A 26555-nucleotide genomic window follows, 5' to 3' on the forward strand; every position below is an offset into this window, starting at 1 on the left:
ATTTAGTATCTTTTAATTAAGGAAACCAAATAACTTGGCAAATTATATTATTTTTTCAAAATAAAATTTAAAAATAAATAAAAATAATATATAAAAAACGAATTTAAAAAAAAAAAATGTTGTCAACAAAACACTAAACCCTAAACTCTAATACTAAACCCTAAACTCAAATCCTAAACCCTAAATCCTTGGGTAAACCCTAAATCCTTGGGTAAACCCCTAAACCCTTGGAAAAACACTAAACATGTTGTCAACAAAACACTAAACCCTAAACTCTAATCCTAAACCCTAAACCCTTGGGAAAACCTTAAACCCTTGGGTAAACCCTAAACCCTTGGGTAAACCCTAAACCCTTAGGTAAACCCTAAACCCTTGGAAAAACACTAAACATTTGGATAAATTCTAAATTATAAATCTTAAACACTAAACTCTAAATCTTAAAAATAAATATTTTTTTTAAATAATCTTTTTTTAGAACTATTGTTATTTTTATTTATTTAATTTTTTATTTTTTATTTTAAAAGCATAATATAATTTGGCAAGTTATTTTGTTTCCTTAATTAAAAGATACTAGATCTAAAATGACAACTTTCTATTGGTTGGTGGGTGAACCCAAGAAAAAGTCACAAAAGAGTTCTGAAAGCCACCATGCCACATGTAAACGTTTTAGTGGTCCAGAGGTTAAAACAAAATAGCTATGAATATTTTATTGTTTTAAAAAGATTTACTCACTTTTAACCGATGCGATGCTCTTGTTTATATCTGCTTTTATTATTAACATGCTATTCAAAGAAGAAGTTTTCGATTACGGATAACATGTAGCTCTCAATTTTATAGATTGCTAACGAAAGAGGTATTTACGGTTTTACAACATTTTTATTAACTCTACTCGTGCCTCCCAAGAAATGTAAACAAACACATAAACATAATTTATTCTATGCACAACTTAACGAGGCATCGACCGTCGTCCCATTACTAGGCACGTGTCATGATCTCCTCAGTCGCCGTCAGACTCCAGTCATTGACTGAAGAGTTCGGTTCTGCTGACGTTAGCACAGGCCAAATAGTACTCCTCTGTCTCCTCACTTTTCTAACAATGAGCTTCGTGTGCTGCCGGATAACTCCGTTCACGGCTTTGACGTAGTTTTTAGAGTCGTGGTCTCTCAACACCGAACCTTCTGAGCCATAAGCGGCGCGTTGGCTCAGCGTTTCAAGTGGGTGTGGGCGGTTTAGAAACCCACGCAACGCCGTAGGAGAGTAATCTTCGTTGTTCTTGTCTAAAACGTAGAGAGCGTTTCCCGGCGGTAGCCAAGGGTGCGTTGGTGAGACGCTCTCACTTGGTTGTAAGATAAATACTTTCCCCATTGGTGAATACAGCAGTTTCTGCAAAGAGCAAAAACACAACCATGCACTTCTAGTTAACATCCGTAACGTATACTCAGGTCAAAGAAAGTTTTGCACAATGTTCTAAAAATGATGTATAACCGCCAGCAAAATCTTTTACAAGGGTCAGTTTTATAGTTAACATATATATCACAAGGGTCAAGAAGGCTATTTTACTATATTTTCTTTGTAAAAACACAAGTAAAAGTTATTTTTCTTAATTTTCACATGGGTCATATGACCCACCTCCCTCTCAGCTACCTCCGCCACTGGATTATGGATATAACCACCTAAGCTAATAGCATCTCCAAAAAAAAACTCTATTTTGAAGTTTCCAAAATTCTATATTTGAAGTTTAAAAGTGTTCTTCTCCAAAAGCAAAACTTCAAACTTAACTTCGAAACTATCTGTATTTTATAATATGGTCCTTATATTTGTCATCACTAATTTGAATTCATAAAACTTTTGTAAATAACTAGCACGTATATAAACATATTACAACAATATTAACTAATAAAATATTATATTAAAATATAAAATTTCAAACAAAATAACTTAATTAATATTAAACTTCAAGCAAAATGCCATATTATTCTATAAAGTGATTTTCGTAATGCATATATGATCTACTAGCGCATTTCAAAGTAAAAATAGCTCTCCGCATTTTTAATTTGTAGATTAGAGATAAAAATTGTTGAAATCGAAAGATATTAATACTTGTAAATACATTAGATCAGAACAAGAAAGTAAAAGAAAAACATAAAATATTGCTAAAAGACTAACTTTTATCGATGATATTAATACTCGTGAATATAATCAATATGAACAAGAAAAAATTGTACGAAAAGACATCATCAACAACAACAACAACAACCATCTTCAATTACACAAAAAAAGTTGGACAATATTTGGAAATTTTGAAGGTTCCGGATCAAACTTACCTGACTATTAGTGTTGTTGTAATATTTAAATCTGTGTAATAGTTTTGTCTTCATGTAATTTTTTAAAAAAAAATTTGTTAAGTTTATTTTGTATATTTTTGTTATCTAAATCTAGTTTTAAATATTTTAAATCTTCTTTTAAAGTTTATTTAATTTTATGTGTAAACTTAAATTTTATTAACAAAACTTAAAATATTTATGAGATATAATTTTTATAAGGATTAAAATAATAAACAAGAAAATATTTATGAATTATAATGTGATGTGTAATTGTAGGGACCAAAATATAAATAAAAATATGAAACTTCAAATTTGAAGTTTTGAGAAGTGAAACTTGAAATATAGAGTTTCACTTGGAGAGCAAAAAACTTCCTATTTGAAGTTATAAAGTGTCTTTTGGAGATGCTCTAAGTGCCATCAATCGGTCATAAACTAAATGATTTTTTAACGACTGGTAGTTTAAAAAATCGGTCTAATATTTTTTTTTTGTATACAAAGCATCTAATTACCGCTTGGATTTACATATGCGATGTGATTACTACAAACACTAATATTTGTATGTAATAGTACCACGTATATAATTCAATTTATTGCGTTTGTGTTTAGATTTTTTAGAAAATGTTGATAGGAATCCTAGGTTATAACTCCAACATGCAAAGTAAAATGGACAAAGCCTAAAAATTGACTTACATTTTTGTTGAGACAAGGGTGTGTACGGAACGTCCCGTTCAAACGTTTGAGGACGAGAGCCACATGGTCAGGGTAATTACAGGAGAAGGCTCGTGGGACGATATCTCTATGCATCATCACACAGTGAACATGACTCTCGTCAAGACCAAGCTCCTCTAGAATCTTCTCACCACCACAAAACACAAACGGCGAACCAAACGTGACCACAGGTTTCATTGCTTCAGAACTAACGAGTCCTCTACTGAGCAGCATCAGATTCACAATTAACGAGAGACTGCCTCCAAGAGAATGACCTGTAAACTGAAACCTGGCTCTATCTCCGTGTAGAGACAAATGTTCGGTTATTTCAGGTAAGAACTGTTCGTATATTCCTTTTGCTGCCTCGTAGATTCCTCTATGGACTAAAACATCAGTGTCCTGCAAAATTAATATTAATATCATAAGACCTTTAAGACAAAAACAATTTTAGCGTAACCTAGATGGTTCTGTAAACGGAAATGCAGGGCCGGTTCCGAGATTTATGAGGCTTGAAACAATTACTAAATTTATGTTTTTCTTAAATCATTAGAAGATGAAACAATGTATACAAATTAAACACTAATATTTTCGAGGCTATAGGCGAATGTTTTATCTTTGGCTGTGTACATGACCGATTCTGCCGAAATAAATAACTGAACCACTAACCAAATGTTCATTCCTGAATTTTACCTCAAATTTAGTTGGCTCAAAGAAGAGGTTTGCTTTCCAAGAAGCTAAAGAATCAGAACCCTACAAAAATAGCGACATTAGTTAACACATAAAAGATCATAATTTGAGAAACAGAGTATTTTGATTGTAGTAGTCAAACTTTGAGAACATTTCACCTGAATCACAAAGCACCTAGTGTATGAGCTTAGATCGTCACACACAAACCACTCACAAGGAGAAGATTGTAGCGACTGCAACTCCCTTGCCGCTTCTAGCTTCTCATCCTCACCCGCAGCAACCACCGCGGTCATCGTAGACGCTGCCGCCTGAGCCGCAGCCGCTGATTTATATGGGTTGCTCAAGTCTGAAGAATCAACCTCTTTGCACGAGTGAATGTATGAAGCAGCTGAAGCAGCAATATTGTAAGCTGAAGATGAAGATGATCGTTGCTGAGGCTTCTCTGATTCTGATTCAGGCGATGTAACAACAGGAACCCGTGTCGAGTCTTGCTCGAGTTTCTCTCGAAGTAACGCTGCTTTGGCTTTCTTCTCTAGTGAAGATGTAACAAACTTTAACCCGTAGTTTCTTCTCAAATCCTCACCCTTGATCTCAGGTATCGTGTAAGCCACGTTACACAAGTAAGCTAACTGAGAAAGCTGTTTAGCGTCCGACCAAGAAACCCTAACAAGCAACTTAGAAAACGATTCGCGTTCCCAATCGCCGTTTTCGTAATCCGCGACGCAACCTTCCCCATCTTCGCAACCGCACGTAACGTTTTCATGCTCCGACACAACATCACCGTTTACATTCTCTGTTTTTGTCTCTTTCTTCCACTGTCTCCTTATCTCGAGCAACCTCTGGACCCAGTTCGCTTTCTTGACTCCATCAAGATTCGGCTGGACCTCAGGCTCATCATCACTATCTTTATCGTCCTCAGTTTCAAATAGCAATGTTTTTATTGGACTAGGGATTATAGAGCTCGATATTTGAAACGAGAACACTCCTACAGATCGGCTGCTTTTCATTCCCTGACCAGGACGTACAGACACAGCACGTATCCTGTTGTTACAACACAAGTGATTGTCGGAACTCGATCTACGTATACCACCAGCTTTCACGACGAGATCTTGACCGGACAACGATCTACGAAGGCCAAAATGCTCTTTGAAAACGTCGTTGGCAGCAGCCGCTGGGGGTGGAGACGCCATAGCCGCATTAAACGCCATTCTTTTATGAACAGAACTCCAACTATAGTAATCAAGACAAGACCAAAACAACATTAAACTGTGTAACCGTTCTAAGTAGTTTTTGTTTTCTCTGTCTTTTCATTAACCAAATGTAGTATGGAATCTTGAGCATTTCATAACATAATGTAACGTTTTAGTTGGCGAAAAAAAATGAAACGGTTTGATTAGTTTGACCAGAGTCAACTAGGGCATTTACAAATGGAATGGTGTGTTATTATGGTATGTACCTATTTTAGGTAACCAGACAGCTATTAAAGAAGAAGTACCAAGTTATTCAAATCAATATACACCTACGAACCAACTACCAACCTTTGCTTATGTCTCTCATATGTGACCAATGTGTTGTGGGGTTCGAATCTTATAGTTGGACTGGGTCCAAAGTACAGATGTACTTCCACATGCGCCACGTACGATGTGTGCTCATCGTATTATCATTTTCCATTACAATAAAGATCGACCAAAAAGAAAGTTTTGTCTAATTTTTTTAAGATTTAAAATATTGTTCTATCTACTTTTTTGGCTTGTTATAATATATTTATAAATTATGGCGAAAATTACCTGGAAAGTTTTTATTCATTCGAGTACCGTTCTCAAACAATTAAGAGAGAAAATTGTTTGAAATTTTGAAAAAATAGACCAAAGCCTAATATGTGTGTTATTCATATTATATGGAGTTTTTACGGATCTTAACGAGAATAATTCGGAAGAAACAAAAGAGATATTGATAAACACATGAGTCTCGAGATGCGTTACCTTATTTAATTTACTAGGTTTTGATCGATGGCAAACAACAATAGATGATCAATGCAGCGTTTCTGAACCGTCTGATCAGCTGGGGTGGATCATAATCAAACCACCGAGATCAAGAAAGTCGCCATTCTCGATGAGACCAAAATTGATGAACAAATCTTTGATGATTTAAACACACACAACAAAAAATAACTAGGCGGAGATACCAATAAGTAATGCCAGAGAAATGGTGGTTTGAATACGTACGATGAATCTTAAACTAGAAGGATACAAAAGAGCCAGACCAGACTATTCTGAAACTTGTTCTTGTTCTGTAAAAGATTCATGAATCTCTCTCTCTCTCCCTTTCACAGATGTAGATGCAAACAATGTTTATATATATGTGAAAATGAAAAGAAGAGAGAGAATCATGTTACGTGGAAGGAGGGATAGAGAAAACCAAAGTATGGAGGTAAATGCCATCGTTGTTGTATTTTATTTACTAATCGGAAAACCAGTGGTGGTTGGAGAGTAGTTAGCCACTCTTTTTGCGTAATTTGCGAGAGTATTTTTGGTAAATGTCGTTATGAAAAAAAATTAGCCATTCTTATACGTTAGACGTTCCCTCGATTTTCTTCTAATTATTAGTCAAACCTCAAAAATCTAAACAAAATCTATGGAACGTAAGAACTTTTCATACACGAATGTGACTAAATGCAAATATCGTATATGAAGAAGAAAAATAACAAAATTAAATACATGTTAACAGATAAATCGTTATAAAACCATTAAATTCACATTTATGTTATACTCCACCCGTTTCATAAAAATGTCATTTAAACATTTTTCACACATATTTAAAAAATGATCCAAATGAATTAAACTTTTTATTTAGTACATCTATCTAATCAATAGTAATTTATTTATAAGATCAATGTATTTTACAATTATATTAAATTAAAAATAAATATAATTTGCGTTGAAATTCTAAGAAAAAATATTTTTTATCTAGCAAAAATGTTAAAGTGATACTTTAAGAAAATAGAGGGAGTATAGTTTTTTCTTGGTGTAAAGAGAGAGTATAGTTTTCTTTTTTTTTTGAATGAAATGAGAGTATAGTTTTCAATATAGGATGTATATTATGCAGTAATTTGTTTTTCGAAAAAACTATGTCTATTGATTTTGTTCATATTGAGTTAATCTAGACATTGAATTCTAACTATAAATTCAGAAAATAAAATTTCTAATTTTGTCGAAAACACAAAAGAGTATAGTATTTTTTTTTTTTTTTGTCATAGCAATAACGAAAGCGTGCATGAGAGATGAAAATATCTAATTGACAACAGATGAAGAAAGGGTAATATAGGAAAATAAAACGACCATGACGAGCCAAATGTTCGATTGCATGGAGCAAAGAGCGTCAGTGATCTCCACATTTCGTCTCCCAGGTGGTGGCAACCACAGAGCCGCCTAACGTTTCCCGCCGGTTTTCAATTTTCCACTTGTTTTTTCGTCGAAGTCAGTGTGTTTTTCTGGCAAAGAGTAACCTACATTGTCAGCTTTCACCGCTAGCCTAGCCTCCACGTGTTCTCGTAATAACCCTCCGTTTCACTATATTCATGGGCTTCTTTGACAGTGGGCTTGTTGACTCTCCAAAACATTACTAAGAACCATTAGTTTATTGGGCTCAGATTGAGAAAAGGCCTTCCATAGGAGTCTGATCAGGTCCAAACCAAATAGATGTTAATCCTCTGCTCTGCAAAAGTGTTCTTGGTCCCCAGTCCCCATCTGCATCATCACGAGATCTACAAATTTAAGCCCTTTAATATATTTGAGCAAATATTATGCATAAATTAGTTTTTACTAATTATAAATGAAAAAGCACATGGGATCCACAGTGACCTAAAGTAAGAAATGTCTACGTTTTAAAACCCTTGTGGTTCGAATTTTAGTTCGTAAGAACTGGTTATGATTTTTACATTTAGTTATGTATAATCTGGTCATATAGTCATGAACTTGGTGCCGGTTAATCCACATTAAAAAATGATGATTTTACTATTTGCAGTCTCTCTAGAGGCTCAATACTAGCTTGGACTCTTGTATGGACAGTTTCTGTCTTTTCCAAAAATTGAAATAATCGTCCATAACAATTTACCAATTAACAACCTAATTATCTTTAATTGTTTGTAAAAATTATTTCTTTTGAAATTATCCGACCATGATCACGCATCATTGTTCCTCTTATCTCAATAAAATGCCCTAAATAATAAGATGTGGATTATTATAAATGAATAAATAAAAATGTAATAAGATATGGTAATAGCACGACGTGGAACTAGGGTAACAAAATCAATGGAGAGGACCCACGCGGTTCTTTTGATTTTCGTGGTTCATGTCATTTTCATTCTCGACAAACTCTTCAAAAGGAATTTCTCTCGTCTTCGCCGAAGCTTCCTTATTTTTTTAACAAAATACAGAAACTATAAGTGCAAATCTTCAAAATATCACCTTTCTAAATTTATATCACAAAAATAACACTCAAAAACTAAAATGACCAAAATAACACATTTCTAATTTTATTCTTTGAAAATTTTAATTTTTTTATTTTTCAAAATTTGAAATCTTATCCCCAAAACCTCATTTCTCAACTCTAAACCCTAAACCCTAAACTCTAAACCCTAAACCCTAAACTCTAAACCCTAAACCCTAAACCCTAAACTCTAAACCCTAAAATCTAAACCCTAAACCCTAAACTCTAAACCCTAAATCCTAAACCCCACTCTTTAACTCTAAACCCTAAGTTTGTGACTTTTGATAAAACATTAAATGTTATTTTTGTGACTTTTGACCTTAAGTGCTAGTTTGGGAACATAAACTTGATTTAGTACTATTTTTGTCTTTTTCTCAAACTATAACGGCGTTGATGTACATATATCAAATATGTGTTATATCATATCCAAAAGGCTTTGTTCTATAGCTTTTTTAGTTTAAACTTCTTTTTAACGAAAGACATATGCATACTAGTCACTAGAACATTAAATGCAAACGCGTTTTGATTTGTGATATAATTTGTGAAATTTGAATGGTTACGTAAAAACAAGGATATGTGTGGTCCATGGATGCTGATTTTCACACAAAAAAAAAAATCAATCATGACTATCGTTTAACTTGCACACAAAAAGCCATGTGCATTAGTGTGTGTATGTAGATGCCACTCCTCGGGGAAATTACTTAAAGAGTTACTTATTTAACTTAATCTCTATCTTAGAATATTAATTAGAACAATTAATCTCGACCATCTATTCTATTAAAATAGTAATGTGACCCATTGATAAAAGTATGGTCCAACTATTATTTCTTTTATCTTTATCATTATTTAGAATATTATTTATTATGCTTTATGCCATTAGACCTATATTTAAATTACCAATTAAAAAGACGTAAAAAGATGTAAAACAAAAAATATACTCGAATTAAGGTTCACCAATACTGACTAGCCGCACCTAAGCACTCTGTTTAACAACAGTCAAACTAAAAGTAAGTATATTTATTATTTTATAAACGATAACCTCTATATAATTACACGATTATATCAGTATTCAATTATAATGTGAATTTTTTAAAGGTTAAATTGTGATGTACTATCGCGTTTTGCAATATAAAAACGAATAGCATAGATGAAGACAAACATTCAACAGTAAATCGATTCTAGATCAGAGACACCATTGGTCAAAACATTATCATGATTTCTACGTTAATCACATCACTTTACCACCAATAACATGTGAATATGTCACTGTCCATCGTGTGAACCAATACAAGACTCTTAACCATTCATAAACTAGCAGGATACAATAATATCCATGTAACCCCACAAATGCCTACGTACGTCAAGTATTTCATTTTTTTTAAATGACGAACTTCATTTTTTTTTTTTGCTAAAAAATGACGAACTTCTTTGAAAGCGTAAGAAATAATGAAATTAAAATGAGTTGATCAACACTTAGAAACTAAGTGATAGAATACAAATACGATCTATTATGTCTATAACAGGTTTGAAAGAGTCATCAAATTAGTAAGAAGAAAAAAACTATGTTAAAATAGAATCCATGTCATTTTCGTAAGTTTCTCTCCAGCATCCTTCTCTTTTCCCCACAACTTCTTGCCTAAGAATTATATGACATAAAATAAAATAAAAAACAAAACAAAATGACAGACGCACCATCATATATATATGTAACTTCATTTCATAAACACACACACACACACTTTATACAAAGACAAAGCTCATAGATCAAACCCACCTTGAACAAAAAAAAAAGAAGAAAAGATCAAACCCACCAACCGAAGCTTCTCATATAACGAAGGAGAAGATGTTAATGGAAGAAAAGCTTGTGGTTAAGGAGCTGGAGAAAGGGAAAGAGTTAGCGAATCAGCTGATGAACAATTTCAAAAACCCTTCCTCGTCTTCTAAGGATTCAAATGAGGTTTTGATATCGGAGATCCTCAGATGTTTCGAAAACACAATAGCTAGGATGATGAGTCTTGAAAAGAAAACTCTTAAGAGAAGCCATGAGAGAAGTAATCAGAGTAACAAGAAGAGGTATGAAAAGATATTATTCAAGTTGGTGTGTTTACAACTTAAAAAAAAAAAAAAGTTGGTGTGTTTATGAGTTTTTAAATTTCAGTTTCAAGACATTTTGTCTAATTCTGTTTATTTCTTGATCTTCAGCAGAATGCTGGAGAAGAAAAAGACGGAGAACGTGAAGATTTGTGTCGGAACAGGACAAGAAGGAACTCCACTTGATGATGGTCACTGCTGGAGAAAATATGGTCAGAAAGATATTCATGGATCCAAGAACCCTAGGTAAGTTAAAATCATTATAATCATCTTATGAACATTATATTAATCATTACAATGATTTCAGTTTTAAAGGTTTTCCTCTGTTTTTTTAATACAGAGGATACTATAGATGTACACATCGGTTCACAAGAGGTTGCTTGGCGGTGAAGCAAGTTCAAAAATCAGACATAAACCCTATGTGCTATGAAGTCAAGTATGTAGAGAGTCACACATGTGATATCACTCCATCAAGCACCAAACACTCTCTTCCTGTGTCTCAAGAAGAAGAAAGAAAGCTACATGATGCAAAGCAGTGTGAAGACACGATGAAACACATGAAACCTGAAGAGTTGAGGTTAAGTATTGAAGATCTTGATTACAAGAAGGATATCTTCAGGACGTTTTCATTCTCAAATCCTGAGATGGATGATGATTTCGTGGAATGGAAAGATCTGATGGAGAATCTGTCACCTACAACCTCAGAATCTGGAATCACCAACGAGTTTCATATTTCGCCAACGGATGATTCATGTTTCTCTTCTTTGGAAAACATTCTCGGTTCAACTCAAGATTTGTCGTGGATGTAATACGTACTTAATTCTTATTGTGTAGAACGTTTAGTTTTAGTCCTAGACTCCTAGTTTTCAAGTGGAAGAACAACGATTCTTCCTCTGTTTTCTTAGACCAATGTGATACTACTTAGACAAAAAATAAATAATACACAATGATCTATGTGATGTCAAAGGACGCTTACTATTCCAACATATACATACATACATACGATGTCCTTCGAACAAGTCCCTTATAATCAAGTTCAGAACCTGACATCAACAAAGACAAAAGACAACATTTGTCATCTTATCTCACAAAAACAATCAAAACTGAGACTTGGTGAAATGTTCTTTCAAAACTCTTCATTATCAGAGAATGTTATCAACATCACAACACATCACTCTAGAACCAACAACAACTATCATTAACAGGTGCCTCATGTACACAATTTCGAGAAATTCCTATTGTGCCTTTTGTTCTGCATTCTTTCTTTAGAACACAAAAGGGTCATTCAAGAACCAAAGACCAAACATCAAATTTAACTATAGCCAAATTTAGTTTACCACTTTGGTTATCTTCTCATTTTGAACTCTATGGCTGTGCCATTTTCTTGTAAAATTTCTAGTATTCAATAGTAAGCCCTTTTTCAAAAAAAAAAAAAATTTAACTATAGCCTCCGTATTCCACCATATCTACTAATGAACTTTAATTTTTATTTTGCATAATAGTGTCAAACTCATCAAGTAAATCAGTAGTTAAATGAAGCATTCACAAGCACTTCAAGAACCTAATACACTATCAGAAGGTTAACATTTAACCATGAACTAAAGAGCGTGTAGTTAATTTTTACATGATGCAGTTTTTTTTTTTTTTTTTACATTTAAGTTACGGGATGATTGACTTTAAATGTGATAGTAAAAGAAAAAATATGTACGAAAGAATACAGTTACTAGTTGATTTCATTCAGTTATGTTACGAATTATTATCAGCCAAACTTATTATTTTATTAACCAGCTAGTGAAATATAGAAAATGGATAAATGTTTTTCTTGTATTTCTTTTTCCATTTGTATCAAGATTTATTGAAAGCCAGTTACGAAAAAAAAGATTTATGGAAAGGCCAAATGTACAATAGACATACAATGGTGGAATCATTTTGTAAAAAAAGAAATATAATCCTTCTTTTTTATTGAAACAAAAAGAAATATATTCCTTCGCCTGCAAACTTTTCTAAACATAATAAGCCGTGAAAATACAAAACAGGGCCGATTGTAGGCCCAATATGACCTTTTTAAACGTATATTCCTTCACCTGCTAGAAGTAGCAGTAAGAGCAGCTCCATTGGTTAGAGACCCTTATGAGCTCTAATGAATAAATTAGTAATTAATTTTGTAATTTGAAAAGTTTAGAACTTTTGTTAGTGTAATTAATTTTTTCATCCCCAATGGGAGAACCTCACTGAGGTTCTTAAATTTTTTTTTTTTTTTTTGTAAGTTTAGTTATTAGATTTCATAACATGAAAGAAAATCATACATAGGCAAAGAGAAATTGAATTGCAAGGTGTTGGTGTGAGCTTGGTTGTAGATGTAACTGAAAATGGTTGAAGCAGTATTGGAAATCTACTAGCTCATCTGATGATATACATGAGAAAGTAATGTGTGTAAAGCTTTTCTATCCCTTGCCGCTCTTACATCTGCATCCATTTTACAGCAGTTATAACAAATCTACTAGCTCATCTGATGATATACATGAGAAAGTAACGTGTGTAAACCTTTTTTTGTTCTCTCAAGCTCCAAGTAAAGGTATTTAAGCAACACAGCTTTGGTTAACTTCTGGTTTGCCTGCAGAGAAACGTTAAGTTAGAAGGATGGAAATAAAAGGTATACTAATATAGCTAATTTTAGATATGATAGTACCTCAGGTTTGTTCTTAATGTTCTTGGCACGATAGGCATAATCCAAAGTGCTTAAAGTTTCTTCCAAGGAATGAGCAGATGGTGAGATTGTAGCAATGATACAAGTCTTTGTCTTCCCTCCTAGAGAGTCTTGTAAAAGCCTTGTCAGCTCACTATCCCTACAAAGACAAAGATCTACCGCTATACTCCAAGAACACACAAATGTTTTGTAGGACAAGGGCAAGTACCTGTAAGGTATATGGGAAGAATGTTCCACAAGCGCATTGATCACACGCCCCCAGCGTAAGCAAGCTCTTGTTAATCTCCCCAGCTTCTCTCGCCCTACCATCCCTCGACCCTGACCGAAAAATATTCTCGGAGCCCGCTAGATCCACAAGGTTAAGCTTCCCACATTTGATCAACTCCTCATCTCCCATAGACTCTTCCTTAATATGCACCGTGATGGTAAAAACAGAATGAGAGCGGCTGCTTCTTTTATTCAACAACGTATCCGCCGTGCGTCTTTTTGATGAGCCTCGTTCGAGAAGAGCGTATATATCGTTAGCACTGTACACAACTTCTTCCTCGAGACCGCGTAGAACCACACAGCCTTTCCCGTCTTCCATCAGAGAAACATGCTTCTTCTGCTTATCGTCAGAAGAAGATCTTGAAGAGTCTTCTTGAGCTAACAGGTCTGTGACTTCTTCGTTGTACAGCTCCAAGAACGTGACTTTCATACTGTAGTCAGCTTTTTGGGACTCGAGAGTTTCGAAAATGTGACGAACAGCTCTTGGAATCACTCCAGCCTCCGGAGGTCAATCCCCTCCCTAGACAACAACAACAACAACATAAATGAATCACTCCAGCCTCCGCAAGTAAATCCCCTCCCTCGAAACGCACTTGAATCTCTTCACTTCACTTCGTTTCTCTCCGCCCTCGTGCATATCAAACAGAGCAATCGCGATCATAACTCCACATTCCTCACTAGAACGCAAAACAGAGTATCAACTCCTATATTGAACCATAAGAAAACTCAAATCCACAAATCAAAAAAAAATTAAGAGTTTAAGAGAGAGGTGAAAGCAATACCATTTCTCAAAATTAAGCGCTTCCATCAGCAGCACGACGAACAGAGAAAGAAGAAGAGAGAAAGAACAACCGACGAAGAAGAGAGAGAGATGGGAATTTTTTTTCCCTTGGATAGCCAATACAAAATGGCCACGTATGGGTTGTTTAGTGATTCTTAAAATCCCATGTTTAACACCGGTTCTGATCTTTTAATGCATTTTTGATTTACTTTTTTTGTGTTTTTTATAAGAACCACTTTGTTAGAGCCTCCAATGGAGGTGGTCTAAGTAAACTCAGAAATGCTCAACAGCAGTAAGTGATAATTTCTGAGTTTACTTACTGCTACTTCTAGTTTGAATGAATTTTTTTTGGCTTGCATGAAGTTATGACATATTGAGGATATTTATCGCAACCCCTATATGATTTTAGTCTTATGGAGCTTCCTCCCTTATGTTTAGTCTGCACTACATTCTCTAAATGATAAGTCTTGTTGTGTGACTATAGGCATTTCCTGAGTTAACATTCTTCTCATGTTTTATTCACTGCTTCTTGTAGTGTGAAATGACTGACTTTTCTGTTTGTTCTCATCAAGGTATGGGATCTTATCTACTGGAGACTTTGAACGATCGCTATATATAGCAAGAAGCTGGTTCAAACATACAGTGTCTTCCCCTACAACTCACTCCTGACACTGAAGCGACTTACCTTAAATGCTGATTGTGTTGTTGTCCTCGACAACACTGCGTTGAATAGAATCGCCGTGGAGCGTCTGCATCTCACGAATGCCACCTTTGCTCAAACGAATTCGATAGTGTCTACTGTGATGTCGGCCGGGCAGCACAACAACATTGCGTTATCCAGGATACATGAATAATTGATCCCAACGCCAAGGTGTCACTGTCTTATGACTGTTGAGCGCCATGCATATGTCATTCGTAAAACTACTGTGTTGGATGTTGTGAGAAGGCTTCTACAAGTGAGCTGTTCGCCTTTTCCATTTATTTCTTGAAACTTGACTCGGATGTTTTTCTAACATATGATTGTATACGCAGCCAAAGATTGTCATGGTGTCGTCTTATGCTAGGAAACAAAGAAGCTAGTCAGGCAAAGTACATATCAATCTTGAATATAATTCAGGTGGTCTTATGTTAGCAAGCCACACAAGTATCAGACACCTATTCAGCAAATGTCTGAGCCAATATGATAAATTGAGGAAGAAGCAAGCTTTTCTTGACAATTACCGAAAGTTTCCCATGTTTGCTGTAAGTTGACTGCTTAGATGTCCTGCTGTTTGTGCTTAGTACTATTAATCATGAGAATATATGTAAATGTGGATGTGGACAGGACAATGATCTCTCAGAGTTTGATGAAGCAAGAGACATCATTGAGAGTTTGGTATATGAATATAAGGCCTGTGAGTCTCCAGATTACATCAAATGGGGAAGGGAGGTATGTAAATAGTCTCAGCCTACTGAAAGCTTTTCTCATCTATGTAGGGAACTGGAACACTAAACGTTAACTGTATACTATATATGTGTTGTGTCTTGTGTGTTTCTCTCGGGATCCTGAACAGCTTTTAACTGGTGAAGGCAATGCTTCAGGAGTTGTGGATCCTAAGTTGGCGTTCTAAATCCAGAGTAAAATCAGAGATGTTTCACTTTGTAACTGAGATTTTTTCAGGCCATCATAGGTTCTTAATTAAGAATGGGTTATGGTAGGATACGTAGAAAACCATAAAGAGTGTTGGCATGTAAACCTTGAATGGTACTTAATGTATTATGATGTGGTTGAGTTTCGGTTTATGAAGAGAGACGGCTTGGTTTTTCTTACAGACTCCACCAAAAGCCCCAAAAACATTACTTTGATAAAGTGAAAGATAAAAGCGGGAAAAAGCGAGAATCTCATCACATGCTCATGGCCCTCCTCACTGCTTACGTAGCTAAAACTATTCCCTCTTGAATATTTTATATGGTCATTAACTAAAAACACATTTTCTTAGAGCATCAGTATTGGGAGTACTTTAAGGCATCCATTAGAGGAGAGGGAGAGGGGGTGGGAGGAGGAGAGGGAGGGGGGGTGGAAAGAAGAAAGAGAAGGAAAAAATCCCTAATTAAGGGCTGTCCCTTACTCTCTAACGACCAAAAAAAAAAAACAAAGAACTCTCTCTCTTCATCCCACCAATAATGTTCTCTCTTCGTCCCACCAATAATGTTGCTCTAATTTAGTTGCCGAGGTTGTTGTATATACATTAACTTCATCAATTAAACTCGGATACATATTCATGCACAGACGTGTCCACAATATATACGCGTGTTAACTTTTGAAAGATTGAAATTCAAGTCTCGATGAGAGGATTAGACACATATGGAACGCGTAATTGTCTAATTTAGAACAGCCTTCATCTTAATGTAAAAAAAAAAAAAGAACAGCCTTAATCTTACTATTTAATTAAAAAAAAATAATATAGAGCAGTGTGTCAAAATTTCAGAATGACGGGTTAATTTTGGATAGTGAAAACTCTGTTTAATATTACAGTAGAACTTTTATAAATTAATAATCGATAAATTAATAAATTTCGCTGGTTCCAACTTGGATCGGAGTAAAATATAATTAAATTGATAAAATAATAAGATAATAATATTTTTAAAACTCTCATGTGAATATATAGTCCCATTAAAACCATAAATTAATAATCTATCTATATATAATTTTAGATAAGTACAAGATAAACATTATATTGTTTGTTTTATATTCACAATGAAAATACTTTTATTGTTAACAAAAAAAAATGAAAATACTTTTATTTTTTTAACATTTCAATATATTTTGATAATATTTAGTTAAATTATATCGAAAACCATGTAATAATTCTATGAAACATAAAGATATACACCAAATAAGATAATAAAACAAGATAAAAATAAAATTTCTAAAATTTAAATAACGTACATACGGTAAAATCAAATCTTATTTATAAATAAAAATATTTAAAATAGAAAAAAATCTAAATAAGGAAATTTTTGTAAATTAATGAAAATTTAAAGTCCCAACATTATTAATTTATAGAGGTTTTACTGTATTTAGTTTATTAAAAAAAACTATGTAGTTTATTCTGTGAAAAATGTGTTCCACATACTTATTTCATCTAGAAAAAAGCAGAATTCCAAAGTTGACGGACAAAATAATCAAAGAACCATCGAGGAAGGGGTTGTCAGTCAAGGGAGAATAATCAACAAGTAAAGAAAAGACAGGTGTCCGTAGATTTACTTGAAAGAATCCTCGAGTGTTACTGGCAACAGCCGGTAACCGTCAACCAGTATTTTCCTATAAAAGCGCGTTGGCCTTTACGTCATTCTTCACAAGGTTTCTCGATCGTCATCTGATCTCTCTCGCCGGGAATTTTTATAACGCTGCTCTATCTACCGGCGAAATGTCGTTGAGCAATTACACTGCCGTAATCGCCTTGATCGTTTTCGCCGTCGTGTCTGCCGGCGCTCAATCCCTAGCTCCTGCTCCATCTCCCACAAGCGACGGTAATTTCACGCCTAGATTTGAATGTCGAAATTACTCTTATATTATTTTCTTGGAAACACGTTTTCCTCAATTATTGTTTTCACATTTCTTCAGAATCGATTTGATTGTGTATGATCATGAACACTAGATTTGGTGAAATTAAAATTGAAATTATCTTATTAATGAACAGGAACATCGATCGATCAAGGAATAGCGTATTTGCTAATGGTGGTGGCGTTGGTGCTGACGTATATCATTCATCCCCTCGATGCATCTTCTTTCTTCTGATAATCTCTGTATAATCAAATCTTAGAGTTCTAATTGTCGTTCAAAAAAAAAAAAAAAAGAGTTCTAATTGACAGAATGACAGTTATGAGTTTATAGTTTCTTATATAATTTGTTTATTGTACATGTACTCCTTTAGCTATGAGCCGCCTATGACTAACTAATATATTCATTTATTATTTCGTTTGTAAATTTGTCTATTATCAGATTTCTAGCTATGATTTCTTTCTTTGAGTTTTTAATAACACTGTAGGGCAGCTACGACTACTGAAGTAGTTTTTTTTAACTAAAAGTATTCATCTAACAAAATGGTCCTTTTTTTTTAAATTAATCATCTTTATTTTCTCGAGACTAGATATTTGAAACCTAAAAACTAATTAAATTTTTTTAGAAATTATCAAAGCCTCTTCTTCACATCGTCGCAATTTTCCACCGTATCCGGAGCAACTGGTTGCCGTCGCGCTTACATTGTAGTGTTATGTTGTGGGTCATTGGGTCGGGGTTTTTTTTTCCGCCGTCGCAACACTTCCTTCTCCGCCGCCGCAACACTTCCTTCGAGTGTTGTGTCTCAACTCATCATTTCTCGTCGTGATTTATTGTCGCCGTGACTTTCATGCCTCTCTTATGCGCTCTGAAACTGGCACGATAAGCTTGAGAGCAATAATGACTAATTTCGACATTTTTGCATATTTGGTCCCTAAACTTATTGTTATTTATTTTGTAATCCCAATACTTTTTAAATGTGAAAATTGATCCTTAATTTTGTCTCAAACTTCGGAAATTACATTTTAACCTCTTGTAGTACGAATACATATATGAAAATACAATTAAACTAAAGACACACCTAAATGACTTAAATGAAAAAAACAAATATGAAGTATCAAAAACATATGTACACCGAATTGTACGACAATACACATGTACAACAAAAAACTATGTACACAAATATTTTTACCAATCCATATGTACAACAATACACATGTACATCAGATTCACATGTACAACTGGTGAATTTTTCGAATAGATTTGCAATTTGTAATTTTAAATGAATTAAATGAACTAAAATCAAGTGCTAAGAATGAATTAAATGAACTAAAATCAAGTGCTAAAAATCATTAAGATTAGTAATTATAATAAAACATGTAATTATGTGTACATCAATTGTCATATATGTTACTTTAGTTTGATTGATTTATTTTGTTGTTTATTTTGGCATTTTGAGTAAGAAACAATCAATCCATCTATATATTCCAATCACCTTTTATGTATACGTCTACACGAAATGCGGTGTACAAAATCACATTGTACACAAAACAACAATCTTTCTACATGAAAGCATGCTCACATATTGAAACAAATCGATGAGACGAGATTTGCGGAAAATATTTCATAGGCACACATGGTTATGCATTAAAATCTAGGTCTTGGAAGGTTATTTTTCTTGTTTAAACACATCTAAAGGTGTTTGCATGTTTAAAATATTTATTTTCAAAGAAATTTACATGTACACTTATGTTTTTGACTATAGACAAGGGCTAACATGTACAATATATATATATATTATATTTTATCAGTTATTTACATGTACACATATGTTTGAGATACATGTAAGATGTCCAACATGTTGTAAAGTTGTGTACATTTGTTAGTGTACATATGTACATTAAAGGTTGGTGGCGCACATGTGTACAACAAATTTGGTAGTGTACATGTGTACAACACAAGAAAATTAGTTTACATGTGTACAACACTAAATTAAGAGGTTATATTTGCAATTTGCAAAGTTAAAAGCCGAATGGAAAACTTCCAAAAGTTTAAGGACTCATTCGTGTAATCAGGGAAGGTCTGGTCTGTACAATTAAACAGTCAGGAGTCAATTTGAAAGGGACATATTTGCAAATCAAAAACTTTGGAGGGCAAAAATGAATATACTCAAAAGTCGAGGGACCAGATGTGAAATAAAGCCAAAAGTGGCCATTGTTGCTCATCGAGCTTTCGCGACCCGCGGTGGTGAATCGCTATTCGGTGGTGGATCACTTCTGAAGATAAGCATAAATCGACGGCGAGACTGCAAAGGCGAGACGGTGAGGCGACTTAGACAGAGGTGCTGTAATTGAGGGTTTGATGGATGAGCTGCGGCATAGACAAAGTCGAATGTGATCCCGAGCTCGAACCACCACTGTTTTACTTTGCGGTGAATGAGAAGAGAGGACGTTTCGACGGCGGCGACGTCAGAGACGAGTTGCAAAACACATGCCGAAGACGAAAATGAACGCGACAGCTTGGAGATCGAGTTTGGTTGAGCCTCCCCTGCGGTTTTGAAGCAATAACAGAGTACGGCGACGCGAGAAGACGTAAACGCCATGATTGAAGCTTGAATCGATCACAATGTTGACGTCATTGTGTACATCATGATTATACCATCATCAGAGATATAGCTTGACATATCTCAAAAGATAGATTGAATAATAAAGATATTGATTATAAACATATTTTCTTAAAAGCAAGTTATGAAAAAACAACATTCATTTTACAAAAAAAATGAAGAACTCGAGAGAAGAAAATGAAGAAGAAGATACATGGGACCCACTTTCTTTTTTTTTTGGCTAAGAAAAGATGTGATTAAATCCCGTAGAAATCATATGTTATGTTTATAAGCTATTTAGTTAGTTTATGATTTTTTTTTGAACGACAGTTAGTTTATGACTAAGAAATAAGTTTGGTTAAGGAAAACTACCGTAGTAGCACAAACTGCCTCATAGTGTAATATTAAAACTTGAAACTGTCTTTGAATGTAATATTTTTTTTCTTTTATTCTAGCTACAGTAGTTTCTGTAGTTTCGGGTTCTACAAATGACCCCTATATTTCCCATATATTTAGCAGGACCCCTGTAAAATTGTATATTATCAAAACTCCTGTTGTTACTGTATAATTTCCACTCAAAGCCTCCTCTGTACTGCAGTTTCATAGAAAAATCCCCATTCTTAGTTCCGTAAGAATAAGAGATTGTTTTAGGCCATTATAGATGAGGTAGAAGCAAAGGGCAGCGGCACAACATCTTTGAGGGAAAAATTATGTTTTTGTGTGCGGATACGTTGTTGATGAAACAAATATTGGATTATGGTCTAAACGTATTATATCAGCAATGGAACTAAAGCCCAACTTACAACCCCTTTAACAGATAAATAAATAGCTCTCTCATCACATTGTAACAGAGGTTCTCTTACAAAAACATGACAATGAAAACGTCTCCAGTGCTTAGCATATCCAAATGAGCTTGAATAATGTAATAGAGGTTCTTACAGTCCATCGTTCTCAATTCCTTTGTAAGCTCTTCCTACCCTTTTCATCTCTCTGTTTTGAGAAGATTTCATCACTGTCTTGGGATATCTTCTAAGACGATTCCTGAGTAATTTTTAAAGATTTCATCAAAGTTTGTATGACTTAAACACTAAAGTACATGAGCATAAGATTTTATATTAATATCCTCATCACTACACGCTACACTTTCATTTTTGCTCAATTTATCAATTTAAATTTCCTTATCGAAGTTTGTATAATTTAGTATCACTAACTATTAGGCTACTTACTTACGGCACAAGCAATGAACATCTAAACCAACATTTGTTTATAAATGTTGCTTATATACTAAATTTCTCTCTATAATACATGTGTTTGTTTACATGTTTAAAGCTGATTTTTATAAAGATATTCATAAAACAAGTTAATTACGACACTTACAAAAGGAAGAAAAGCACAAGAAAGTATATTAAAAAATGGAAATCTTCATTTTGTTTTTTAAGCCTATTATACCTTTCCTTTTCACTCTCTTTTCCTTTTCCATATGCTTTCTTGTTTCACAAATAGAAAGCTCTCTGTGCTGTAAAAGAGATTATATCACTACAAGAAAAATCGGCATTAGTAGCACCCGAAAAACGCTATCATATCGTTTTCGTAGCGTTTCGAAGAACGCCGTGACAGCCGCAGCTATAATAGACCCCCATCTATCGTAGCGTTTTCCGTGTGCTATAAATAATAGAGATGTTGTAACGTTAATTTCTTCCTATAATAACATATTTTATAACACATTTTTCTTGCTATTACGTAGATTTCTATGGCATTTTGGTCATGTTGCAACATTATTTTTAATAACACATTTTCGGTGCCATTGAATATATATATTTATTTATAAAAAATTATCCAGAATATACATTTAATTTCTTTTTATAAAAACACACTATAGATTAATTTATAATTAAATCGGTTTAGTTAATGAAAAATAATAAATTGTTTTTTTTGTAACAATAAATTGGTATTTTCATAAATTGAATTTTGGTTTACATGGTTTACAATTACAAAATGGTACAATTACAAATTGGTTTAGAATTACAAATTGGTTAACTAATTAACCCTAACTAAACCTAATACGGCCACCAAACTACATTCTTCTTCAGTCTCCGCCGACCATGATGCTCGCATCTCCACCGCACGACCACCACCTCACCGCCGCACCACGCTTGATCCGGAAACGCCGCTATGTCACACCACTGCTTCTCCTTCCCTTGCTCCTTAATAAATATGTAAACAAAACAAAATCAATCATAAATATATAAGAAGATGAACAAGAGAGCAGATAAGAGGAAGGTGAAGTGAGTTGACCTGTGGTGGTGGTGAGGAGGTGAAGCCAACGCAGTGCTTGACCAGAGACGAGTCTGCTGCAGCTTCCACCATTGCTTTGGCGCCTCCACCGTCGCTTTTTGAAGAAGATGGTTGGGGATGTGTCGTGCGTGAGACAGAGAGATTAGGAGAGTGAAACAGAGAGATGTCTGTGAGATGAATCGTGTGTGAGTGAGGTTAGGAGAGTAAGACAGTGCTGTGTGTGTATGAGATGATTAAGAAAAAGAGATCTGTAAAATAAAAGAGATTTGTCGAAGGTGGAGAGATCTAAAAAAAAGATCTGTGAAGATAAGAGCGCGAGAGAGAGAGAGAGATAGAGAAAAAAAGAAAAGGGAAAAAGAAAATAAGAAAATCTCATCCATTGATCTATTTGTATCCTACGGCTCAGAGAGTGATCCGCGTGATGAGAGCGGATTGACCTGTAATTTTCCTTTTTATTTATTAGTTATCCAATAGAATTTTTCCTCTTTGTTTTTATCTTTTGTTGTTCTATTTTTCAACATTTTGATGACTTTTGGTTTATAACTTTTTAAAATTGATGTTTGAATAAAACAAAGATTTTATAATCAATATTTTATAGTTTAGTTTTAAAAATTTATTAATTAATATTATATGTTGAGGTATTTGGTTGGGGTATGATATATATATATATATATATATATATATATATATATATGGTTTAGGGTTTGACTGAAAATATTAGATTGTATTTTTTGGTTTATTATTTGGTGGTTTAATTTTATTTTGTAAATGTATAATGTGAAATGTTGTTAGTTTGGAGTAGTATGTTTTTCTTGTATGAATATAATTTATTTAAAAATTAAGATTTAATGTATTATGATATATGTTAATATGAGGTATTTGGTTTATGGTTTAGGGTTAAGATTTAGAATGAAGTATATGATTAAATGTGAACTAAAATATTAAAATTTAAAGTTTAAAGGTTATGTTTATTATATATGGTTTGAAATTTGTAGTATGGATTCAGAGTTTAGCTATATAAGTATGAGGTTAAGATTTTAAAATTTAACTTTTGTAACCACTGGTTATATAATTTATTTTTTTAACAACTACTTATATTTATTTTTATATTTAAAATTAGAGATTAAAGATGTGAGTTTATGATATAAGTATGATTTATATGATCTGTGGTATGGTATACATTTAAAATTTTAAGATTTTTAGTTAGAGTTTACTGTATATGACTAATTTGGGTTATGATATATGTCTATAGTTTAAGGTTAAGTTTTGGGGTTTAGGGTTTAGAGCAAAGTTTAGGGGTTTAAGTTTGACTACGCCAAACTTGATATAATAGTATCACACTAAACATATGAACCCCTAAATTAGTATATATATATATAAATATTTTAAACAAAACTCTAATTAATCAATTTTTATCTTTTAATTTTACACTCAATCATATAAATTAAAAATACAATTATTTTACAATAAATGATGATTTTATATCTAATTAATTATATAAAATCAGTTTTGCATTGTTATATTAATAACGGGCATATATGGTTTATATAAACTAACAAAAATCCAATTATCATCTCAGATGAAACTGAAAAATATACATCTCTTGCTCCTGCCTATACACAGTTCAAACAACTTCAATCTCAAGAGTCATCTCAGATAAAACTGAAAAAAACCAAAGACTTGGAACATAAGTGTGTTTGCAAATCTAAGACAGAAATACTCATATACATAGAAAGGTTTCATGAAACTGAACAGTCATCTCTCTGCCATCAACAACTCTTCCTGAAACAAAAAAGGTTTCATGTTTCAAAATCCAATCACCCACTAAGAACCGTTGGATCAGAGCTAGCTGAGATCTTTCTTGCTCTGAGTAAGCGTCCATTACCCTTGGCATTGAGTTGAATGTGTCACAAGTGCAACTATGTTGTCCTTCTCTGTACTCTGCTCCACAACAGTAGCAAAGCTCATGGCAAAGAACACAAAGAGAGATATCAACATTGATATAAGAAACCACAAAACCAAACACTGTATCCATCTCTTATACCTAGCCAAGTGATGCAATGATCTGGATATCTTTCATCAACCGGAAGAATCTGAAACTCTTCAGAGCTCACAGAATCATGCCAAGGAACACCACAGTCCCACACACAGAAACCTCTCACAGAGTGGACACTTCACATAACATCTATTCTTGTCCAACATTCTGATGCTTCGCATCTGACTCTTTCAAGAGAAGCTGTTAAAGATTAACGCACACAGGTGGGGTCAGAGAGTGAGTAAGAATAGAAGTCTCTGGAGGAAATATAAGTAGGAGGTTCCCATATATCAATACCCAATATTGACAGCAGTCTCCACCTTGTCTCCTGTCAAAACTCAAATATTTATTCCTGCTTGAGCAACTCAAGGAAGCTCACCAGTCACCAATCTGTAACTTAGGTTGTGTAATAGCAGCTTACCCCATTTTAGAGTTTATCCTCAACAGTTGTAGCTCCAAGAAGAACCAGATCTTTCTCAATCTTCTCTGTGACTTCATCTATCAGTGCTTCTCAATCAGCACAAACCAAACTCTTTCTGAACAACACTATATATCCTGGTGTTGCGCAGTCTTCACACTTTCCTGCAACAACAACAGTTAAAAAATCAACTTTGAACAAAAAAGAAAAGTTGGAGTCTTTATCTATTGAATCACTCACGAGCTTAATTGCGACCTCTTCGTTAGTCTGAACACTAGTTCCTACAATCACAAGAGTCTCAGACTTAGTCATCAAAACTAAAAGTAGAGAGGTTTACGCCAAATTCGGCAAGCACACGAATGAAATATAGAAGAGCGGAGAGAAACAAACAGAGGTAAATCTACAATGTTCTTCCAGTAACGGTTTCCACCTTTAACATATCTGTTTCCTTCCAAGATTTCCTCTAGCTGAAACACACACATAATCATCATCATAAGGACCAATTCGTAAGCAAAACGGTAAAGATTCATTCTGCAAGAGGGAGAAGACTTTTAAGAAGAAATATAACATGTTCAGCAATGTATGGCTGTCTCTGCTGCATCCGTCTCTCCTTTATCGAATCAGAGGCGACGCAGGAAGGAGTGAAATTGAGGGGGTTGCGAGGTCTTGCGGAGATGATTATGAGACATAATCGTCGTTCAAGGAGAGATCGAGGTTTAGGGTTTGGTGGAGACGACGATGATTGATTTACAGAGTGCAAAATGGAGGACTTTGGGAAAGACAGATCAGGGTTCCCTTGGATTGGAATGAATAAGAAGAAGAATAAACACAAACTGAAGAATATGGAGGATGAAGAGATTAGATTGAAGTAAACAACGAAGAAGAAGAAAAAGATAATCAAGAAGTTTTCTTTTTTTCTTCCAAGGAAGGAAATGACTTGGGCCATAAACAGTTATTATTTTTTATTAAAACAAAATATTTTGGTGCCAAAGTGAAATTTGGCAAAGTGTTTTCGCCTCCAAAATAAAATTCCAAGCTACGGTAGTCATTTTTGGTTTTCCGCTTAATCAAAATCTTTTATAATGTAAATTTAATGCTACGATAGAGTTGTGCTCCAATTTTGAAATTTTTGATAGCAATCAGTGAATTTGTGCTACCGTGGACTGCTATTAATACCCATATTTCTCGTAGTGTATAGAGAACACTATGATTGAAAACTGTGGTTTCCATTTCGAGATTTTGGTCAGAAGGAATCGAGGTTCCGACGCCAATTTTATTTTTGAAAGAATTAGAAAAAAAAAGAAAGATTTTTCATCACATCGCCTGGCCCTACTTTGTTTCGCCAGCCCTAATTTTTCGATGCCACGATTTTGAAAGAATGAAAGAAGAAAATCAAATAGTTTATTCGATGTTAGTGGATGTTGTTTTAAAGGCTTTACACGATAAGTATCAAGGTTCATCCCCATCCCCATCCCCATTGGTGATCATAACAAAATTGTCACAAGACTCGGGGATGATCTGTAGGTTGCTTGCTTCTTTGACAAGCAGAGGCTTCCCTGTTTTATTTGCACTGCCTGAAGCACCACAAAGTATTTTTGGAATCACTGTATC

General features: G+C 34.1%; 4 protein-coding genes and 1 long non-coding RNA gene across 17 annotated transcripts; 2 read left to right on the forward strand and 3 right to left on the reverse strand.

Moving 5' to 3' along the window:
* Positions 1-810: 810 nt before the first annotated feature.
* LOC106393294 (phospholipase A1 PLIP1, chloroplastic-like) lies at positions 811-6463 on the reverse strand. 2 transcript variants are annotated; one of them, XM_048753889.1, is made up of 5 exons: positions 5702-6463; positions 3878-4949; positions 3723-3782; positions 3015-3431; positions 811-1383 (listed from the first exon to the last, which is right to left on the reverse strand). In XM_048753889.1, exons 2-5 carry the CDS (start codon positions 4925-4927, stop codon positions 976-978), a joined length of 1935 nt encoding a protein of 644 aa, XP_048609846.1. In that variant the 5' UTR covers positions 4928-4949; positions 5702-6463; the 3' UTR covers positions 811-975. The 2 variants fall into 2 exon arrangements, with proteins under 2 accessions (XP_048609846.1, XP_048609847.1); XM_048753890.1 differs by lacking the exon at positions 5702-6463 and adding an exon at positions 5258-5676.
* Positions 6464-9926: 3463 nt separating this feature from the next.
* LOC106394550 (probable WRKY transcription factor 46) lies at positions 9927-11264 on the forward strand. 2 transcript variants are annotated; one of them, XM_048753891.1, is made up of 3 exons: positions 9927-10280; positions 10413-10544; positions 10639-11264. In XM_048753891.1, the coding sequence occupies exons 1-3, from the start codon at positions 10051-10053 to the stop codon at positions 11105-11107; spliced, it is 831 nt and encodes a 276-aa protein (XP_048609848.1). In that variant the 5' UTR covers positions 9927-10050; the 3' UTR covers positions 11108-11264. The 2 variants fall into 2 exon arrangements, with proteins under 2 accessions (XP_048609848.1, XP_013690574.3); XM_013835120.3 differs by having other exon boundaries at positions 9928-10280; positions 10410-10544.
* Positions 11265-12587: 1323 nt separating this feature from the next.
* LOC125585222 (kinesin-like protein KIN-5B) lies at positions 12588-14155 on the reverse strand. Of its 2 annotated transcripts, XM_048753892.1 has the most exons (5): positions 14055-14155; positions 13214-13949; positions 12988-13144; positions 12843-12912; positions 12588-12764 (listed from the first exon to the last, which is right to left on the reverse strand). In XM_048753892.1, exons 2-5 carry the CDS (start codon positions 13312-13314, stop codon positions 12694-12696), a joined length of 399 nt encoding a protein of 132 aa, XP_048609849.1. In that variant the 5' UTR covers positions 13315-13949; positions 14055-14155; the 3' UTR covers positions 12588-12693. The 2 variants fall into 2 exon arrangements, 1 of the variants encoding a protein (XP_048609849.1); XR_007322145.1 differs by having other exon boundaries at positions 12588-12912.
* Positions 14156-14962: 807 nt separating this feature from the next.
* On the forward strand, positions 14963-15925 carry LOC106395377. Its single transcript, XR_007322146.1, has 3 exons — positions 14963-15295; positions 15378-15482; positions 15607-15925. It is a non-coding gene; the product is annotated as an uncharacterized LOC106395377 (long non-coding RNA).
* A 6237-nt stretch (positions 15926-22162) lies between these two features.
* On the reverse strand, positions 22163-26085 carry LOC106423852. 10 transcript variants are annotated; one of them, XR_007322154.1, is made up of 9 exons: positions 25513-25965; positions 25375-25411; positions 25185-25225; positions 24948-25108; positions 24824-24854; positions 24536-24727; positions 24377-24432; positions 22492-24273; positions 22163-22400 (listed from the first exon to the last, which is right to left on the reverse strand). XR_007322154.1 is itself a non-coding variant. In XM_048753894.1 (5 exons), the coding sequence occupies exons 1-4, from the start codon at positions 25888-25890 to the stop codon at positions 25073-25075; spliced, it is 477 nt and encodes a 158-aa protein (XP_048609851.1). In that variant the 5' UTR covers positions 25891-25899; the 3' UTR covers positions 24034-24727; positions 24824-25072. The 10 variants fall into 10 exon arrangements, 1 of the variants encoding a protein (XP_048609851.1); XR_007322150.1 differs by having other exon boundaries at positions 22492-24432; positions 25335-25411; positions 25513-25962; XR_007322148.1 differs by having other exon boundaries at positions 22492-24432; positions 25513-25953.
* Between the last annotated feature and the right edge of the window lie 470 nt (positions 26086-26555).

The sequence above is a fragment of the Brassica napus genome, chromosome C4 (genome assembly GCF_020379485.1).
Source record: "Brassica napus cultivar Da-Ae chromosome C4, Da-Ae, whole genome shotgun sequence".
Lineage (NCBI taxonomy): Eukaryota > Viridiplantae > Streptophyta > Magnoliopsida > Brassicales > Brassicaceae > Brassica > Brassica napus.

Bases quoted from the DNA above. Each gene is read 5' to 3' on its own strand.
- LOC106394550 (XM_013835120.3), top strand. From the start codon at position 10,051: ATGTTAATGGAAGAAAAGCTTGTGGTTAAGGAGCTGGAGAAAGGGAAA. The intron at 10,281-10,409 runs GTATGAAAAGAT...CTTGATCTTCAG, and splicing joins AATCAGAGTAACAAGAAGAG to CAGAATGCTGGAGAAGAAAA. The intron at 10,545-10,638 runs GTAAGTTAAAAT...TTTTTAATACAG, and splicing joins CATGGATCCAAGAACCCTAG to AGGATACTATAGATGTACAC.
- LOC125585222 (XM_048753892.1), bottom strand. From the start codon at position 13,314: ATGGTAGGGCGAGAGAAGCTGGGGAGATTAACAAGAGCTTGCTTACGC. The intron at 12,913-12,987 runs GTACTATCATAT...GTTTCTCTGCAG, and splicing joins ACATTAAGAACAAACCTGAG to GCAAACCAGAAGTTAACCAA. The intron at 12,765-12,842 runs GTTTACACACGT...AAATGGATGCAG, and splicing joins GCTTGAGAGAACAAAAAAAG to ATGTAAGAGCGGCAAGGGAT.
- LOC106393294 (XM_048753889.1), bottom strand. From the start codon at position 4,927: ATGGCGTTTAATGCGGCTATGGCGTCTCCACCCCCAGCGGCTGCTGCC. The intron at 3,432-3,722 runs GTAAAATTCAGG...TTAATTTTGCAG, and splicing joins TTGAGCCAACTAAATTTGAG to GACACTGATGTTTTAGTCCA. The intron at 1,384-3,014 runs GTAAGTCAATTT...TGCTCTTTGCAG, and splicing joins ACCCTTGTCTCAACAAAAAT to AAACTGCTGTATTCACCAAT.
- LOC106423852 (XM_048753894.1), bottom strand. From the start codon at position 25,890: ATGGCCCAAGTCATTTCCTTCCTTGGAAGAAAAAAAGAAAACTTCTTG. The intron at 25,412-25,512 runs GTTATATTTCTT...TGTGTGTTTCAG, and splicing joins AGCCATACATTGCTGAACAT to CTAGAGGAAATCTTGGAAGG. The intron at 25,226-25,374 runs GTGGAAACCGTT...TTGTGATTGTAG, and splicing joins AGGAAACAGATATGTTAAAG to GAACTAGTGTTCAGACTAAC.